The sequence below is a fragment of the Lonchura striata genome, chromosome 3, assembly GCF_046129695.1.
Source record: "Lonchura striata isolate bLonStr1 chromosome 3, bLonStr1.mat, whole genome shotgun sequence".
Lineage (NCBI taxonomy): Eukaryota > Metazoa > Chordata > Aves > Passeriformes > Estrildidae > Lonchura > Lonchura striata.
The window spans coordinates 37,254,909-37,270,568 of record NC_134605.1 but is presented as its reverse complement, the minus strand read 5'-3'; the positions used below and the strand labels follow the sequence as shown (position 1 = coordinate 37,270,568).

Sequence of the window (15,660 nt, the reverse complement as noted above, 5' to 3'; positions counted from 1 at the left end):
CAAAATAAAAGACAATGGCTGATCATAATATTTTCTTCTCAAGCATAAACAAAACCTTTAGGAAAATAGTTGTATTATAACTAAAAAAAACCCAAAAACAAACACCTACCTAAAGCACACAACAACAAACTAGAAGCAGCAAATCAAATGACAGGGTGGAGGGGGCAAAGAGGGAATGTGAACCCTGTAACTTTATTTTTAGATTATATATACCTATATATACATGCACTTGCCCCAAATACTTGGTATTCTCAAGGGTGCCAGGAAACAACTGATGAAACCTTGAAATAATACACTTTCCAGTAAGCACATGAAATCCTGCAGACTTTTCCAGCAAACCTGTAGTTCACTATTACTAAACCCTTCTGCTGGAGGATGTCAGTGGAGCATGCAGTTCAAGATATTTAACACAGCCCCCACTGGTAGCCAGGATAGGTGTTCTACAGAGAAACACTTGTTCCAACTTCTCAACTGTTCACTGCTACTGCCTATTCCACCTATGTAATACTGCCTGTAAGTATACAATACGTCAAGGTACATGCAAATACAGATACCTGCACAAATCCACAAGTATTTTGTCATTCTTTGGCGTCTTCTACCAGATTTGATAATTTTACTGCCCGAGTCAATAGTGGTGCTCGCGGACTCACGCCTCAGAAAAAAAAATAACTGGCGCCCCTTAGTGTTCAAATTCTGAAGTCTTGAAGTAATTTACTAGATTTGCATGAAACTTTTTTTTCAACATTCCAAAAAGTTTTCTGCCTCCACAATACTTCCACCCATTTGCCAACGTAAACAGGAAAAGCAGAAAAGCTTAAAGGGATAGCAGGCTTCTTCCAGAGACCATTTAGGATCACAGATTATATTTTATTTGCTTTTCTTTAGAAGAAGAGAGTGAAGAACAGTTCCAACACAGTCCTTAAACTTTGTCAGCAAGAGACACAAAAGCTCTCATTTTGGAACTCCAATACTTTGCAAACAGACTTCCAGAGTTTTCCGTATTTCAAAATATATAACAAGATATAAGTATTTCTGGAATTCCTTTTTTCAGTGGTTTTTTTTTTTTTTGTGTCGGGAAATGTTTTTCTTCCTTTTGTTCTCTGAAAATAAAAAAACAGCTTCAGGCCTCCTCTGGTCAAATACATTAAGTTGAAAAGATTCACAATTTAAAAATCCATTACCAAACCTCTGGAAGGCTCATTTGTGCTATAAAGGAGTCTTCTCGGTCAAGTTTCTTCTTGATGTTTATTGTCAATCTAACTATTCTGAAGAGGTTGTTCACTGTGGTGACCAAGAGCGTAAGTTCTAAAATAGTTTTGCTCTTCACATCCACATTTGATCCAATATAAAATCAAACTCCTCCAAGTATCTTGAAAATAAAAATAGACTCTCCCATTTTAATGCTTCCCACAATCCGTATTAGAGTGTTCTTCATCGTTTTTTTGGGTTCCTTTACATTCCTCTATCATTTATTTCAGAAGGTAGCATTTTCTCGACACGCTATTTTTGTGTCGCACTACAGTCGCTATCTCATTTTTGCAGTCTTGGCAGAGGGCGGGGAGTTGTTCTACCAAATATAACCAGTTCTTTCATCTTCCGAGGTCAACAACTTCCCAAACTTCTTTTAGCGAAAATGAATACATCCGCAAACAAGAACCCTAACTCAAAATCTCGAAAATCAGTACTTCATACTAAGAATCCCTACAAGTTGAAACTGTATAAATTATTTATGGCCATATCATATTCTACAAAGCTATCAAATACGATTAAACAAACAGGTCTGCTGTAATGCACTAAATAGTTATTATACGCAGGTCGAAGTCATCAGAAAGCCTAGATTTAAAGTCATAGGAAAGGAAATGCCTTCGACAAAAAAAAACAAACCCGTGAACTCGAGTACAAGGTGAATTTAAAATACTACGAACAAGTGTTTCACCTGATTTTTGATACACAGTGGGTCTGTTACTGTAGTGGGAAAACGTGTGGGACACAGGAAGTTCCCAGCTCGTACTTTTCTTATTCATTTCTAAAGCGTGACTATTTATTTGTGAAATCTTAACCCCAAACAAAGTTATTAGGGAAAAACTGGGGGCATAGGGGGGGCCTCGCCCCGTGCCAGGAGCGGGTGCGAGGCTGGGGTGGACGTTTGGCAGGAGCAGACCAGGCAATTTCGTAATCCTTTTTGTTTCTCCCTCTTCACTAAAGTCACACGTAGGAAGGAGTCTGTCAAGTTCAGTTTCTTTAAAAGGTAAGGATAGCCGAGAGAAGAATTTACTCGCTTCCCTTGCGATATAGGAAAATCGTAATTAGTTTGCGGCCAGTTCGGGGTGGGGTAGATCTGGAGCCGAAGAAAGAGCTCAGCCCCCCTCCGCCTTAGTCATTCAAGTCCAAGCAGCTTCCAGAACAGCCAAATCTCGAAACCGAACACCCGCCGCCCCCCCGGCGGGGGCCCCGGGGCCGGGCGGCGGAGCGCTCCGAGGGCGCCGGCAGGACCCCAGTGTCCCCCGCCGCCGCGGGAGGGAGGGATGCAGGGAGGGGAGCGCCAGCCGCCAGCCAGCCTTTCCCCTCCTCCCTGCCTTCCCCCAGAGCGCATTCCTGAGCTCCTCTCCTCGCTCCCTCCCCTCCGCGCCGTAGTTACCCTTCCCCCGGTTTAAGGGGATAGTGAGGAAAAGGGTAAAAAGAAAAAAAAGGAAAAATAAGGGGAAAAGCGCTCCTGGGGGATCGGGGACCCGCGCGGCCGGGGCTGCCTCTCCCCTCCCACTCGCTCCCCGAGTCCCCCGGCACCGCGCGGCGGCGGCCAGGGCGGGGAGAGCCCGCACTTCCCCTTTGTTTTCGGCTCCCCAGCCGGGGCCGGGAGCGTGCGGGGAGCAGCGGGGAGAGCGGAACAGGCCCCGGCCGTCCCCGCCGCCCGGCCGGGCCGGGGCGGGGGGCCGAGCGGGATCCCCGGGCCGGGGGAGGCAGGGCAAGGCGGCGGGGCGGGGGAGGCGGCGGCCGGGCGAGGGCTTTTACCTTCGTCCAGCAGCCTCTCGAGGTGGTTGAAGATCCCGCAGAAGTTGGGGAGGCTGCTCATCAGCTTCTTGTCGTTCATCAGCTGCATCAGGTAATCGGGGCTCGGCTTCGGCTTCTCCTTGGTTTCCATTTCCCCAACCATATTCCAAGCCCGCGCAGAGACGGCGAGCGCCCGCAGCAGCTCTGCCGAGCAACGCGACCGCGGCACGGGGCGCCCGGCTGGATCCGGGCGGGCAGGGAGGCGGTGGGGGAGGGGAGGGGGCGGGGAGGGGAGCTTCCCCGAGGAAGGAGGAGAAGGAGGAGGATTCAAATCCGGAGACAAACGCAGACCCGCCGCTGAGTCCCAGGGACCGAGAAGGGAAAAAAAAAAAAAAAAAAAAAAAAAAAAAAGGAAACTCGGTAGAAACCCCCGTGCGGGCTGCGCCCTCCTCTCCGGGCACAAGAACCCGCCGCCGCCGCCTCTCGGTGCCGCCGCCGCTCCCCTGCTCCGTGCGCCCTCGGCCGGCGCAGTCCTCGGTGTGTCCCCCCTCCTCCTCCTCCTCCTCCCGCGCACACACACGCCGAGCCCGGTTCTCCTCTCGGCGCTGCCCCCTGTCTCCGCGGCGGGGGAGGGAGGGAGGGGACGCGCGGGGCGGGCGGGCGCTGCTGGCGCGGCTGCCGCTTCCGAGGAGCCGCCGCCGGTGTCTCCCCGCTGTTGCCGCCGCTGCTGCTGTTGTTGCCGCCGCGCTGCGCCTGGCGTGTGTCCTCCTCCTCCTCTCCGCCTCCCGCCCGCCCGCCCTCCCGCCGCCGCTGCTGCTGCTGCTGCCGCTGCTGCCGCCGCCGCCTGTGGCTGCTGAGTCTCAGCCCCGCCGCCGCCTCCTCACTTCTCCTCAGTTCGCTCCGGAGTTCGCTTCAGTTCAGGCTGCGCTGGCAGCAGCGGCGGCGGCGGCAGGAGGGGAGGGGGCAGGGCCCACGGGGGTGGGACACGCCGGGGGCGGGACCAGAGGCGGGGCGGGCGCTGCCCGGCGGCGGCGGTAGCGCCGCTTGGCGGAGCCACAGCTGTCCCTCCCTCCCTCCTTCCCTCCCTTCCGCTCCAGGGGCCCGGGGCGGCGGCGGGGGGATAGCCGGCTTCCCGTGCGGCTCCCGCCCGGCCCCGCCGCGCGGAAACACGCGCGCGCGCGCGGAACTCTCCCAAACAAAGTCGCGTCGCGGCACCTCCGGGGCGGGGACGCGTCACGTGCACCCCGGGGGCGGGGAGAGCCGCGCCGGGGCGCGCGCGCTCTCGCCGCTGCGCGCGGCCCCGGTGTCGCGTGGCGGCGGGGCGGGGAGGGGGGCAGGTGTGCGCGGGGACCGCGGCCGCGCTTGCGGGCGGTGGGCGGCGCGGACGGCGCGAGGAGTGGCTCCCGCTCGGTCCCGGGGCCGGGCGGGGAGCGCGGAGCCCCGGAGGAGCCGCCGGAACGCCCCGGCAGCATGCCGCCGACCGGCTCCTCGCCGGGGCGAGGAGGGAGAAGCGGGGCTGCCGGGAGCCCCCGTCCGCGGGGTCCCGGGAGCGTCGGGTATCGGCGGGCGGGGTGCGGAGAGGTTCGGGGTCCGTCCGCGCTGGCGCTGCCCCGGGCGGGCAGGGCCGACCCTTTCCCCCGAGTGCGCAGCGCCTGCCCCGGCCGGCAGCCCGGGCCGGATCCCGGCCCGCTGAGCTCCTTTCCGCCCGAGCCTCTCCGGCAGGGCTGCGCGCCGCCCTTGTTGCCTGTAGGGCAGCGCCGCGTTTTGGCATCAGCCGTGGCTTGTTTGACGGGTTTGGATGGGAGACGTGACGGGAGCAGCGGTGTCCAGCAGCCAGAACCAAAATTCACGTGCTCCATCCACTGTAGCCGCAGAGGCAAAGCAGCGCGACGCTGTTGCTTGTACGTATTCCTCCTTCCCCGCGCAGCTACTCGGTGCTCTTGGTATTTAGCACTTAAGAGCTTGGAGGCAGTTCGCGGTAGCTTGGCAGTGCTGTTGTTACGAAGCTGGATGAAAATCGCTGCATTCTTCACGTAGCTCGCTGAAAACAGTCATATTTCATAGGACTAAGTATAAAGTCTAGCTATTGCTTGAAATCCGTAAAAAATTCAAATGCATTTCAATACATACTGCACGGTTTTTGAAGATACTTTCAATGTTAGGTTAATGGCAATGAACAATGCTTCCTAAACTAAAAAGAAACAGAGACACGTCATCTTGACAGGTATACAATGTCATTGGGTATTGTCAAGCAGTGTTAACTCTGCTTTTCCTGAAAGATGTGACAAAAATGTAGAGAACGTGTAGTTCTCTTAACAGTAAGAATGCCTTGAATTATTGCATTATGTCCAGTGTTCATTGTATATTCCCCCTCTATAAAGGTAGATAGAACTCTGTTTGGACATTGGAGTTTTTATGTCATTTCAGGGATTTGTTTACATTAGTAGAAATTAACAGCTTATGTAAGGTAAGTCGGTTTTACTGCTTCTATCCTTAAAAAATTGTATCTTTAGTAAGAAAATACTACCCTTGTTATCAAAGAGTAACAGTGTTACAAACCATTATTTTAAATATAGATTCTTAGTTCATCAATAGCATGCCCATAGCACACTGCAGTATGTGTATAGATAACAAAACAGTGTGGTTTGTATTTGGTAACATGATTGCATTTGCTTTATTCCAACCTTGTTTTAAGGTTGTGACAGGTTGAAATACAACTTTACGTGCTTAATGAAATTGCCATCGTTTTGCTTCTTGTAGACCAGTCTGGACAAGGATACATTTCCTTTGCTTGCTAATTTTTAACTGGTAAGTGAAGGCTCTTTTTAACCCTGAGAAAGCATGCTGTCAAATCCTTCCAATTTATTAAGGGTATCTGCTGAAGAGCAAGCTTTCCTTTTAAAATTAGATGAACGTAGATGATGTTAGAATAATTGTTATGGACTGTTGATTCTCACAGGAAAAATAGCATATGAAGACTTTTCAGCAGATTTGGTGCAGCTGTTCCCATACCACTTCATTATTGCTTCCTGCACATAAAGAGTTTCTAGTGCTTGAATGTACGTAGGTAATACAAGGTAAGAAATACCAGCACAAGTTGTGTAGTAACACTAGTAATCTGCTAATAGGAACAATATAGTTTGTCCTAAAGTATTTTGTGCTTATTTAGTGACAGCTGAGATGGTCCACACCAACACTTGTGGAATCACTCATGCCAGTGCAATGCAAAATTCAGGCTCTAGTTTGCTCGGTTGTTAAGCTGAATTATTTTCTCAGTTGGAACAATACAGAAATGGAGGCAAAGCTTTGTGATGAAGCTGCCCGTGTAATTAGGCATAAATGACAGGAAAAGTTCTCATCCTTAATTTTTTCTATAGATATTTCAAAACTCTGAATTTAAGTCTTTAGAAAAAAGCAGAAGCTTTTTTTTTCTCAGCTTTAGAAAAAAATGCTTTTTCCTTGGAAAAGTGGAATGTTTTAATAAAATGCAAAAAGCTCATCATTGGTTTCAAATAGGCTAATCAACATGGTATCTTTCTTTAGCAAGTACACAGCAAAAACCACAAAAAAATGCTACCTGAAAGCCCCTCTCAGCATACCTTATGCTCTCCTCTCTCCCTTTACCTTCCCACACTCCTGCATTGCAAAAAAGGGCGTTTTAACAATTTCTGGGAGAAGAAAGTTGAATTAATTCAGGTTAAAGAGCTGTGAGAAACCATAGCTCCCATCAAGACTGGCATGACTACAGCCTGATCTATTAAGACAGTAGAAACACTTTTGCACTCTCTTAATTTTACAGCTTTCCCATGGGGAAGGAAGGCTGGGGGGAGGACATGGTAACAGGCCTGGGTAAACAGGTTCTGTGGATATGGGGGAGAGGTTGTGTGGTGTTGGTATTGGGAAAGGGGGGGGGGGGCAGGGAGGTAGAGGCTGCTTAGTCTATTTCAAGATAACTAGGTCTTGAGGTCTTGTAAGGTTCTTTTGGTAACTACCCAATGTCTTGACTTCTATCTGGACAACAAGAAGAAATTCCTATCTTCAGCTGTGTTTTCATCTAGGTAGCCCTTCTTGTATCATGTAACCTGTAGTACTCTCCAAGTTTCTCTTTTAAGGTGAAGTTTTATTGCATTAATCTAATCTCAAAGTTAGAAGAATTATGATAATGCCAGCAGCAGTTCTCTGTGTATTACAGTAAGGACCTGCTATGATCATAAAAAGCAAATTCAATTACTGCTATAATGTTCATAACTGATAACACCTTTGGAAATTGAGGCAAAGGGTAATGACTACTGGGAAGCATGCTCTTTCAAAAGTGCTAGCTATTATTTCCAGTGTCTCTATTGACCAAATCATAGGCATAAGCTGTTGGATGTCATCAGCCTTCTGTGGTTCTGTCTGTAAGAGGAAGGTACCAATATGCTGTACTACTCTTCTTTAGGGAAAGAAATAATTCTTCACTCACCTATTACAGTCACTTGAAAAAAATATATTGTGTATGTTATTCAGTATAGAATCATTCATGGTGTACAAGAGTATAGCTGCTGTAATCAAACATCAAAAACAGATGAACATCTGAAATACATTTATCTCTGTAAAATGATGAATACCTTAACACAGAGTAAGGTCTAGAGCCAAACTAAAAATCTCAAGGACTAATTACATTAAAATTCTGTGCTGTGTTTGACAACAAAAACATATTTCCCTTGACATTAAAGCAAACTGACAGGCAACTTTTCAAGCAGAAGCTATAGTAGTGTATCATTCAAAGTAGTAAGCAGATGATGTAGTGTTCAAAAGGGACATGTCCAAGTATTGTGTATAATCCTGGAAGAGATAATGCCTATATTTGTCCAGTGGGGTTGTTACGTGATTGTTGAAGAGCTGAAAGATGAAGGTTTTAAGCACACCTTAGTCTGGGAGGATTCAGATTTGTATCTGGTATACTTTAAAAGCTATTATGAGCTGTACAACAGCTGTGAAGAAGGGTGTAGTAAGCCACAGTATCAACTCCTGGTAGAACTGGCTCTTCCCTCAGTCTGGAATAAAAGAGCCAGAAGAGATACCTTTGTGATTCATCCACTTGCACAAGAGTAGGAAGAGCTACATTCTCATTCCTGTGCTTGTGTATTAATTATGCAGTCATTAAGCTGGGGTGAAAAGACAATGCTAAGTGAAACAAAAGTTTTTTCCCACTTTTGACCTAAATCATGTACCTGTCAGCTTTTTTGATAAGGTGTGTATTTCATATACCTTGAGGCACTGTTACAGGGTACTGTTACATGGATAGGATGGAGTGGACTAAATTCTGCTTGATGAAATATTAAGCATTTTGTGTTACTCTTGGTAGTTAGGGAGGGCAGGGTACCTCTGTATTGGGCTTCACCTTATCTACCTGCCAGAGAGTTAAGCATGGAAAAGATGTAAATCAGTATATAGTAGAGTGTATTACAGCTGTATTGAAGATTATCATAGAATTATTGCCTATGAGATTGCACTTTTGAGTAGATAAATTTCTTGGGTTTGCAATGGCTGCACATGCAGTTTCTTTAAGTCCTAGGCAGACATTTTTCTAGAAAAGATAGCCTTCCAGCAAGAAGAAAAGGTGTGTCTCTCTAGAGAGGGTGGTGCTTCTGCTGTGCTCTTGAGAAATCTCTGTGCATTAAAAACAAAGTTCAGATGGGTTTCATTTCTCACTGTCCAATAGGAGATGAAAATGAAGTCTCAGATATGTCAGTTTTATTACAGCATTGTTGAGAAAGGCAGAAAATGGTTAGGAGGAAAAGAAAAGCAATCTGTCAAGGCAGAGAAAAGAAAAAAATGCTAGCAGTTACAGAGAGAAAACATAAAATGTATCCAGTTTATCTTCTTCCTAACAGCACATAGAATTAAAAGGGGTGCAACATTGTTTACAGAACATATTTGAATCTTGTATTTTGAAGGTATATTTTGCCTCTAAGCTCATAACATTCCTACACCTTATAATTTATAAACATTTGTATTGGTTTAGTGCATTTTACGGGTAGATTTTCAGTAATTGATGCTCTTCCTACATCAATAAAAGAAGCCAACTAATTTCTTGAACACACCATACAGTGTCGTCCAAGTTTTTCTAGCCCCATGGCTTCAGTTAGTGTGCTAGGATATAACACTTTTCCATTTCTGCAGTCACAAAGTTATTACCTTAGCTGTGTAACTCTGTGCTCATGTAGGGAAGAATTTCAAGTGGCTTCTGGCCTGTTCCTTTTGGTAGCCAGCCCATGCCCACATTGCAAAGTGGGAGTAGCAGTGAGTGCGTATTACTGCAAATGCTGCCCAGATCTGTGGGGCACTGCTAAATCTGTGGGACCATTGCTAAATATAATACCCGCCAGTGGAAGTCCAGCTAATGCACATTAAAGTTTAAAGAATTACAGTATTATCATATCTGGAAATTAGGAATACTGAGAGACCATTATTTCAGACACATTTGGGTATTTTTACCTTCTGTTTGTTTTGAACTAATGCCTAAGTTTAAAACTATCCAGAATAATATTTTGTATTTTAATTAATGAAGTTACCTCAACTACAGTAGTGCCCTCAGCAGCTATTTAAAATTTGCTACCTGTAGCTAAAAATTCAGTGTTGAAAGATACTTACGTGTAAGATACTAACCAGTATTTTTAATTTTCACTATAGTGAGAAGTGTTTTCACCTAAACAATAGGATTAAAAAAATAAAAATAAATACTTCATAGCTGGGAAATTTGCAGATTTATTTTGGCCACCACAGTGGCAAAGAGCTGACAGCTAAAGAAATGGGCAAGTTTTGTTTTTCAGGTGCACCATGTTTTGGTAAAATACCAGAGTGTATTGGTTACTGTGAAATATGAATGTTTTCAATCGTAACTTGGTAAATAGATTTAAATTATCCATTTTTATCAATTACAGCTAAACCAGAATTTAAAATGCAGCTGAAGCATTAATTTAACTTTTTCTTTTAATGTGTGAAATGTGAATGCATATGAATATTCACTTACACTGTGGGATTGCTAGTGATGTGTTGCATATGATTGTTAATGTTCAGTACTTACAGAGCAGCACTTCTAACAAAAGGAGCATATATTTACCTGGACAGAAAACATCTAAATAAATGATAAGAAAACTTATGCCTTTTTTAAAACTGTAATTAATCAGTCTGAAAAGGCCAAAGTTTTTTGGTTTTTTTTAACTAGAAGTCTTCTTTTTCTACCTGCTGAAAATACTTTCTATTTTCCTAGTCTTTATTAAATGTGAATCCTTGTTTTAATGGTGAAGAGAAATATATGAAGCTACAACACTGTGAGAAAAGAAAGGGACTAAATGGTATGAGTGTTGAAAGCTTCTGGAGATGAGACAGAGTTGCTCAACAGTGTTCATCAGAAGCAAAGGCCAGAGCAGTGCTTATAGTGGTTGTTGATTACCCACACAAAGACCATTGTGCTTCCATGCTATGGTATTCTCAGAGGCTCTTTTTTAATCTGTCCATTGCTATTTTTGCCTTTTCTCTAAAAGAAAACTACAGTGTTCAATTTCTTAATATTTTCTAATGGTCCTTTTTCACTTTAGGAAGCCTAAACTCTGTTTTGATTGTGGATGACTCATTGTCTCTCATTTGTTCCTCCTACCCACAGTCTTTTTGTTGAGTGTGGGAGATTTTTCGTGGAATATAGTAGCTACATATATTTGAATTATCATATGTCCTAGAACCCCTTTCACTGTTTTCTACTCTTCAGAAGCTATGAAACACTTTGTAGTCAAATACTTCAAGTTGCTTGGATAAAAGACATTATAAATGTACAGAGAATTACTGATTAAGCACTCAGATAAATTCAGAATTTCCTTCATCAGGAAGCATCCCCGATTTCATGACATCTTTGTTGGAATTTGTAGGCTGGTGCATTGTAAGTCCCTATTTGACTGTCACCAGAGCTCAAAGGCCAGATCATAACAATCAGTAAAACATGACTCTTGGGCTCAAAGCCAAAAGGTGCACATTGCTGGGTTGTTTGTTTGTATAGGAGATCTGGATCATTTTAGGCTGCAGTCACTTTATACAATACGTTATCCTCCTATATAGCTATGCTGGATCTGATTATTGTTCAGAACAAATTAATTGCTTTATACTAGTAAGTCACTGTTACAAGTTTATGAGCACAGTAAAGGATAGGATTCACTTGCCTCGAGGTATTCCACTTGAATCTCCAGAAGTTCACTTTAGTCTCATAGTTTTTGCATGGCATTTTCCTGCTCTGTGCAAATATGTTCTTCACCTCTTGAATGTCTGGAGTGGCCATTGCCAACTGTTGGGCCATCAGCTGCATCTCACTGTAAACATACAGAAACGTTTTCTGTTAACCACTTCTGCTCTTGGCACAGTTTGAACAACTTGTGTTCAGAGTTTTGACAAGAATAAAATGACTCTGTTGAAGGTAATGAAATTATTCCCTATAGCTTTGACTTTCAGAATTGTGTTAATATCTAGCCATTGTGTTGGCCAGACCACAGAGTAGAGGCACAGAGGAATAAGCTGAAAAGTTCTCTGTGGTGTAGAGGCAAAATACATGCAAAAATCGCTGCAGCTAACTTTGCAGTGTTAGGATATCACATTTTACTCTGCTGGCCATTCTCAAATTCTTAATTTTTTTACTATTCTTTTTATGCTTGGTCTCAGATTGTGACTGAAATATAGGAAAGGGAAATAAAATGCATTTCTTATAGATTCAAATTACTTCTGAATAGATCCATTCATGTGAGTCTTGATAGTCTTGTTTGTTTAGAACATGAGAAGATTCCAATATTTTAGAATTTTCCTTATAATTGTAGAAGCTTTTAAGGACCCTTCTCTAATAGGCAGTTTTTTATTATGGAAGTTACTGTACAGTTCATAAATAAGGGTGATCACTGAAATGTTAGCATTATCTCTCATGGTATTGTATTTGTTTAAAAATAAGTATATGAAGGTTTCATAGAGAGTACTTCACCTCTTAGGTATTTAGGTAACTTGTCAAGTTGTTAAAGAAAGGTAATTACACTTTTTTGATTGCGGGTTTTTGTTTTGACAGAACAGGTACAACTCTCTGGTTTTAGCATGTGCACACCCTGTACATCTCAAGTCCTGATAGGGCTAAAAAACTGTTACCCTGTTGGTAGAGCAGAGAAATGCAAAAATCAGTTTCCTGGTGAGTATATCTGCTGTTCAATTTTCATAACGATACTGTTTGTATATGTATCAACAAATAAAAATTTGCTCTAACAGCATGCTCAGAAAACAAGTTGTGGTAGAACTGTACAGGGAAAAAAGGTACTGTTAATTTTTCTTGTAATGTTTTGATTAAAGAAGGTCAACATGAAAACAGGTATTAAGTAATCCAAATTAGACAGCCTTCCTTCTTACCACTGTAGAAAGATCTGTAAAGTTCCTGTTATTTGAGAGGCTGGCAGACCATTTCTCTGCTAGAGGTGGAAGGAAGACACTGCTTGACCTAAAGCTTTTCCCCATCTCTAGAATTTTTCTACTTGGTTTTAAGAAGTCATAACCTAGCCAATTAGATGGCAAATTTTCAGGCCAGAAGGTGGTCTTCCCTTTAGCAAGTCAATTGAAATATACATTCCTATCTTGGCTTTCCTTCCAGGTGGTCTATTTATAGCTATCCATCTGATTTTCATTACTAGAGGCATAATTGATCTTTTCTCCCATTTTGAAGCTTGTATGCACCTGTCTTACAGGTTCATAGCAAAATCAATTATCCCTCTAGCTACAGATACATCCTGGTGCTTCATTAGGAGTTTGTGTAGGTGGAGTCCTGCATGTCAGAGTGGCAGCAGGTGATGAGCTGGGGAGTCAGAGCAGCTTGCATGCTCCTGCTTGTACCTGATGTCACTTTGGTGTGGTCATTGACGGGTTTTGAGGGGGTCTGGTAACAAAAACCAACCAACCAACCAAATAGCCCCACTTTGGCTGAGTTCATTTAAAGAGGAGGCTGAAATAGAGATTAATTTGAAAATAGTATGCTTGGACTTTTCCTGGTCTCACAATTCCATAATAGATTAGCAGTGTAGTAAAAGAAGTGATTATATGACTAAACTGACCACTTTCCATGTAGTATTTATATAACTTTGCTGTAATTCATTTGACTGATGTGGAGTGTGATTAATTCAGTAAGTTACACTATTTCATTATAAGTTTGTCTTCACAAAAAAAAAAAAAGTTCTGTTTTGGCTGTTTATGATCAAGAGTTTTGTTTTTTGTGAAATCATTAATTCAGTCTGATAATAGACTTTAGTTGTCTTTATGCCCTTTTGGCTGAAAAGAATACCTAAAACCAGCAGTTGTAGGGCAGAAGTCCTTGTATGTAGGTAGTATGATGTAATCACTCAAAATTAATTTGTCAGATCATAAAAAATAATGTATTACACATGCCTTCATTTTTAAAAATTAAAATATATAAAAACAATTTACAGATTCCTAAACTATTCTGTGACTGTTCAATTGTGAGAGTTCACTAAATCAGTGAGTTTTATTTGTGGCCTGGTTTTTCACCTGTAATTTTTGACAGTGTTGTTTGTTAGAAATAGTGGAGTGTTATATGTAAATATATACAAACCTTGGTACAAGTTGTATGGGTTTCTAGCATGCTTTGAGCTATGTCGTGATGTCATTACCTCTCATTAATTGTCAAATTACCTAAAATTGCTTTTCACATAACCTACTTGTCCTTTTATGTAAATTATTCAAGTTTGTATGTCAATGTGTGGACCACAAACAGGTAGATAAATTTCTTCAGCTTCCTAAATGTGAAATATTTTTCTTCTCCTCTGGCAAAATTACCCGCTAGAAGCAAACCATGCTAAAGCTGGCACATCCTTTGCAAAGGCAGTCTGGGTCATGCGCAGAGCACAGCCAAGCAGTGAGACTGAGATTGTATTGACAAGAACAAGATGAATGGCCCCCTGGAGACTATGGGGTTTGTATGCTCGTTTCCACTACCTTTTCATCCTTTTGTACCCCCTTTCAGTTCATATGCAGATTAACTCAAACCAAGTCCACACTAAATACTCTTTTTCACTTTAGTTTTGGAAGGTAGGTGGAGGATCTAAATATTTATGAGGCTTTTTTCCTCTGGTTTATGATGCACTCTTGTTGAATGTTGAGGAATTACGTTAATGAATGCATGCCTGCACACACAGACACAGAAACCAGGCAAAAGGAAAGAAAACCACACAAAGCATTGTCAGCTCTAATGTCAGTGCTTACTAAAACAGTTCCCATTAAAAAAAAAAAAAATGGGAAAGATTTAAAATCCATTGCCAGGAGAAAAATAAATTGTATGGCTGAGCACAAAAGAAAGAACAAAGTTTCATCTTTGCTTTCCTCAGCTGTAAATGAAGCTCTTGTTTCAGCTCTGAATAAAATTGAAATAAAACATGTTAATGAGAGCTTGTCTGAAGTCTTAACTGGATTTGTGTTTTCAGTAATAAAAGACCAAACTTCAGTCCTGTATAAGTTTTTTTTAACACCAGTAGTAATAAACATGATATTTTTTAGTATGCTACAAGATGCAGTTAAATATACTTTAATTAGATTTCCAAGTCAGATAATTAAATTACAGTGGTTTTGCCATGATCTTGCTGAGTTCAGTACACTTATTCAGGAGACTTAGTTTTTATGAGACAGGATTTTTATGAAAACTGAACTTTTTTTTATTAAATAGAATATACTGAGATTATAGCCAGATATACTAGAATATTAATTTATTTTCAGAAGGGTTAGTTCAAAACTCTAACTTAAGGAACATTTTCTCTATAGATGGAAAAGTAAATGGCATTAAAATACTACTGCTGAAATATGGACATATTAATTCTTTTAATACTATATTGTCAAAACGAGTTGCCTCTTCAATGTATTATCTCTGCCTTCCTTCCATCCCTTTTTATCCTTCAGTACACAGAGCTGTGCCAGACAGGGCTGCAGCTCACACAAGTGGGACAGTAAATTCTTCTGCATTCAGGGAGCAGAAGAAGAGATTTTAAAATTTGCTTTTGTGCTGTCATTGAAAAATGTACTGAAGCAATTGCAAAATAGTAGCTCTTCAAGTGGAATAGTATTTTTCTGTCTAGACTTGTTTTTCATATTAACAATATGTATATCTGAGATTCATAAAACATTGTCCTAATAAATGTGTTTATATTTTTATGGTACTTTGTGTTCTAGGTATTCATTTTCCCATGTAATTAAATCCAATAAAGCCATCTATATTTCATTTGTTCTAAACTTCTTGGTTTTGATCTTAAAACACTGATTTTGCTATTTTCCGTTTCTTTGCCTGTGTTACTCAAGGGTTAAGTAAAACAACTTTGTTTAGCAGATCCCAAAACAGTAAAGCTGTATATGACCTACTAAAAAATTAGAACCTAATAATTGAAATTGCATCATTTTTGCTTAAGCTGTTATCCTTTAAATCTTCTCCCTCTTGTCTTTTTTTTTTTTCTATGAGACTAGATAGCCAATTGTAACCACAGATACCATATTAGATAATGCAGAAGTACTTAAACTCCTTGAATGTGAATTAAAAAAAAACCAACAAAAAAAAAACAACCTCAGTTTTGTCTGTCAACTGGTGAGATTTCAAATTTACCTGGACTTCTCCATCCTGGG

At 42.3% G+C, this 15,660-nt stretch overlaps 1 protein-coding gene and 1 long non-coding RNA gene across 12 annotated transcripts in view; one reads left to right on the top strand and one right to left on the bottom strand.

Annotated features, from left to right (window-relative positions):
- The window catches only part of QKI (QKI, KH domain containing RNA binding), a 154,278-nt gene extending 151,020 nt beyond the window's left edge, over positions 1-3,258 (bottom strand). For 8 of the 10 annotated variants that reach the window (XM_021544148.3, XM_021544153.3, XM_021544147.2 and 5 more), the window contains exon 1: positions 3,010-3,258. In XM_021544148.3, the coding sequence (XP_021399823.1) occupies positions 3,010-3,151 (142 nt within the window). In that variant the 5' untranslated portion in view covers positions 3,152-3,258. Of the gene's footprint in view, positions 1-554; positions 2,419-3,009 lie in introns of those variants that run through there. The other 2 variants (XM_021544152.3, XM_021544150.3) reach the window with 2 other exon arrangements.
- A 1,328-nt stretch (positions 3,259-4,586) lies between these two features.
- On the top strand, positions 4,587-15,434 carry LOC110477922 (uncharacterized). 2 transcript variants are annotated; one of them, XR_004148011.2, is made up of 3 exons: positions 4,587-5,796; positions 5,948-12,184; positions 13,841-15,434. It is a non-coding gene; the product is annotated as an uncharacterized LOC110477922 (long non-coding RNA). The 2 variants fall into 2 exon arrangements; XR_002466670.2 differs by having other exon boundaries at positions 4,587-12,184.
- The last annotated feature ends 226 nt before the right edge of the window (positions 15,435-15,660 follow it).